At 49.2% G+C, this 2982-nt stretch overlaps 1 protein-coding gene across 1 annotated transcript; it reads left to right on the forward strand.

Moving 5' to 3' along the window:
* The first annotated feature begins 526 nt into the window (after positions 1-526).
* On the forward strand, positions 527-1504 carry NPBWR1 (neuropeptides B and W receptor 1). The gene has a single exon (XM_032785885.1). It carries the CDS (start codon positions 527-529, stop codon positions 1502-1504), a length of 978 nt encoding a protein of 325 aa, XP_032641776.1.
* The last annotated feature ends 1478 nt before the right edge of the window (positions 1505-2982 follow it).

Genomic DNA, 2982 nt, shown 5'->3' on the forward strand with positions numbered 1-2982 from the left:
AGTGTGAGAAAGAGAAAGGAAACCGGTAGGATCCCCTTTAGATGGCATGCCCCTGAGATCTGCTGCTCTGCAGTGTGTCTTTGTAAATGTGCTTCATAACTATCTTTTATTTATGTGTATGTGGCGCTCAGTTTCAAACCAACCCACCCCAAGAGGCGAAACGGAGCATGTGGAAGGTGCTTGGGCTGTGAGGTGCCTATTTCCATGTTTTCTGACAATGAGCATTTCTCTTGGTGTGGAAGCCCGAACTTAAGCGCGTGTTTTCCATTATCCCTGCAAGGAGCTCCGGTGAGGAGAAGAGGAGTGATGGGCAAAGAGGTGGGATGACGAGAACCCTCTCCGGGGCAGGGCCAGAATTAAAGGTCTAAATCCAAGCCAAAGAAGCGGCGCCTTGTAGGTTCACCCGGGGAATCTGAAGCGGGCTCTGGTGCCGGTGACATAGCCCTCGACCTGGTGTTTGAGCCGAGCTGGGCTAGCTGGATTCAGCCCACGCTTCACCCCCCTGGTCCCTTTCCCACCGCAGCCCATGGCTAACTTCTCCTCGCACCCCGAGCCCAACGCGTCCTGCGCCGGCAGAGGGGCCCCGTGGCCCAACGCCTCCACCCCGCAGCTGTTCCCCGACTTCTACCTGGCCGTGCCCATCATCTACTCCCTCATCTGCGCCGTGGGGCTGACGGGCAACACTGCCGTCATCTACGTGATCCTGCGGGCCCCCAAGATGAAGACGGTCACCAACCTCTTCATCCTCAATCTGGCCGTGGCCGACGAGCTCTTCACCCTGGTGCTGCCCATCAACATCGCCGACCACCTGCTGCGGCAGTGGCCCTTCGGCGAGGTCATGTGCAAGCTGATCATCTCCATCGACCAGTACAACACCTTCTCCAGCATCTACTTCCTCACCGTCATGAGCATCGACCGCTACCTGGTGGTGGTAGCCACGCTCCGGTCCAGGAAGATGTCCTACCGCACCTACCGCGCCGCCAAGCTGGCCAGCCTGGCCGTCTGGGCCCTGGTCTCCATCGTCATCTCGCCCTTCGCTGTGTTCGCCAAGCTCCACCGGGAGCAGGGGCGCTCCCAGTGCGTCTTCGTCTTCCCCAGCCCCGAGAGCTTCTGGTGGAAAGTCAGCCGCCTCTACACCCTCCTGCTGGGCTTCGCCATCCCCGTCTCCACCATCTGCGTCCTCTACGCCGCCCTGCTGGCCAAGCTGAGACGCGTGCGCCTCCACAGCAACGCCAAAGCCCTGGACAAAGCCAAAAAGAAAGTGACGCTGATGGTGCTGGTCATCCTGGCCGTGTGCCTCTTCTGCTGGACCCCCTACCACCTCAGCACGGTGGTGGCCCTCACCACGGACCTCCCGCAGACCCCCCTGATCATCGGCATCTCCTATTTCATCACCAGCCTCAGCTACGCCAACAGCTGCCTCAACCCGTTCTTGTATGCCTTCTTGGACGATAATTTCCGGAAGAGCTTTCGCAAGCTGGTTGAATGCAGGGCGTCCCCCTAGAGCCCCCAGCCGCCGCTGCGCTCCTTTGTCATTTTCAAAGGGGAAAAGCGCATGCCCGGGGCCAGTACTCCACGCTGGTCTGTGAACCTGCCTTGATCAAGCTTTAGACCCAATGTCCTCGTGAAATCAAAGCACAGGCAAGATCCAGTTCTTTGCGGTTTGTCTTGCAGCCAGTGGTATAGTGTTCATACGGGAGGAATGGGGCTTTTAAAATCCACTCTAGTTCCTTGGCCTAGTCTTACCCATCACGCTCATTCTTTTTCCTTCAGTGGGATGTGCTAGAATCCTGGGAGTTGGATATTATGGAGCAGGAGCAAAATCCAACATTTTACAAGATTGTAGTGAAAAATAGCTAAGTACTTTGACATCTATATATATTACTGGAAATCTGTAAAGGCAAATACAGACATTTTACTGAGTGCCTTGCTTAACGAATCTTAAGCCTGCTAGTTTCATATCTGCCCTACTTAGGTTGTAGCTCAGCTTCACTCCCTTACTCCATTCTAAATAAATAAACCATAATTAAAAAACCCTATGCTTTTATAGCAACCTGATATTCCCCTCTCACCCTCTGGTCCGAGGCGCTTTGTTACTCAGAATCAGATCTCATATTTCAATCCAAAAGCAGCAGAAATAATGCAGTGCTCAGTGTAAATGCTCAGAGGCTACCATGTATAAATCTCCTTCCCTATACAAGAATGACTGTTAAAATGGTTTTTGCATGGAATACTACCCCACTGGATGAAAGTTAGTCTGACCTTTCTGAACACATTTGAAAAAGAAATCACTATCTGGTTTTAGATCTTGTAGATTAGGCTATAATTCCACGTCTTTAACAACCTTTGAAAGACAGATCTCCCAAGGAGAAAGAATAAGGGAAAGCATTAGTAACACAGCTAAGCTTATTTCCTTTTAAATGGGACCTAAATATGCCTATTAAAGTCTTCTGAAATCCCACTGATTTCTCTGCACATAGCAAGGAGCCCTTGCGCTGGCTTTAAGAAAGAAGAAAAGAGGAATCATAGTGTGTAGAAATATGGCTGTGCGTTTGGAGCCACCTTCTGTAGAAACTGGCATTTTCAGCCCAGCAAACTATTCTATAATATAAAGTTCTCAGATCCTATTAGTACCAGAATATATGGTTAGTTTTATGTGCAATACATATATTTATGATAGATTTCTACATCTTCTCAAAAAATGTTCAGACTTTTTTCCCCCTTGTAGCTACTTAAGGATCAGATGTTATTTCAGTATAAATCCTCACTTCAGCGTTAACACTTTTAAAGGGGGTTCTTTCAAAAACAAAAAAAAACACCCTACTTCTACCCCTTACCAGTCACATGTTAGCTTAATACTACTTTCAAAATAAAAAGCTAACATAGTATTCACTATTTTGCCTTAAATAATCCTCTTTATCTTAACTTGGACAATGAGAATAAAAAGATGAATTTGGCTTTTTTCAGTTTCACCCTTGTTCA

Source organism: Chelonoidis abingdonii, chromosome 2 (genome assembly GCF_003597395.2).
Source record: "Chelonoidis abingdonii isolate Lonesome George chromosome 2, CheloAbing_2.0, whole genome shotgun sequence".
NCBI lineage: Eukaryota > Metazoa > Chordata > Testudines > Testudinidae > Chelonoidis > Chelonoidis abingdonii.

Coding starts and splice junctions, on each gene's coding strand:
- NPBWR1 (XM_032785885.1), top strand. CDS start 527: ATGGCTAACTTCTCCTCGCACCCCGAGCCCAACGCGTCCTGCGCCGGC.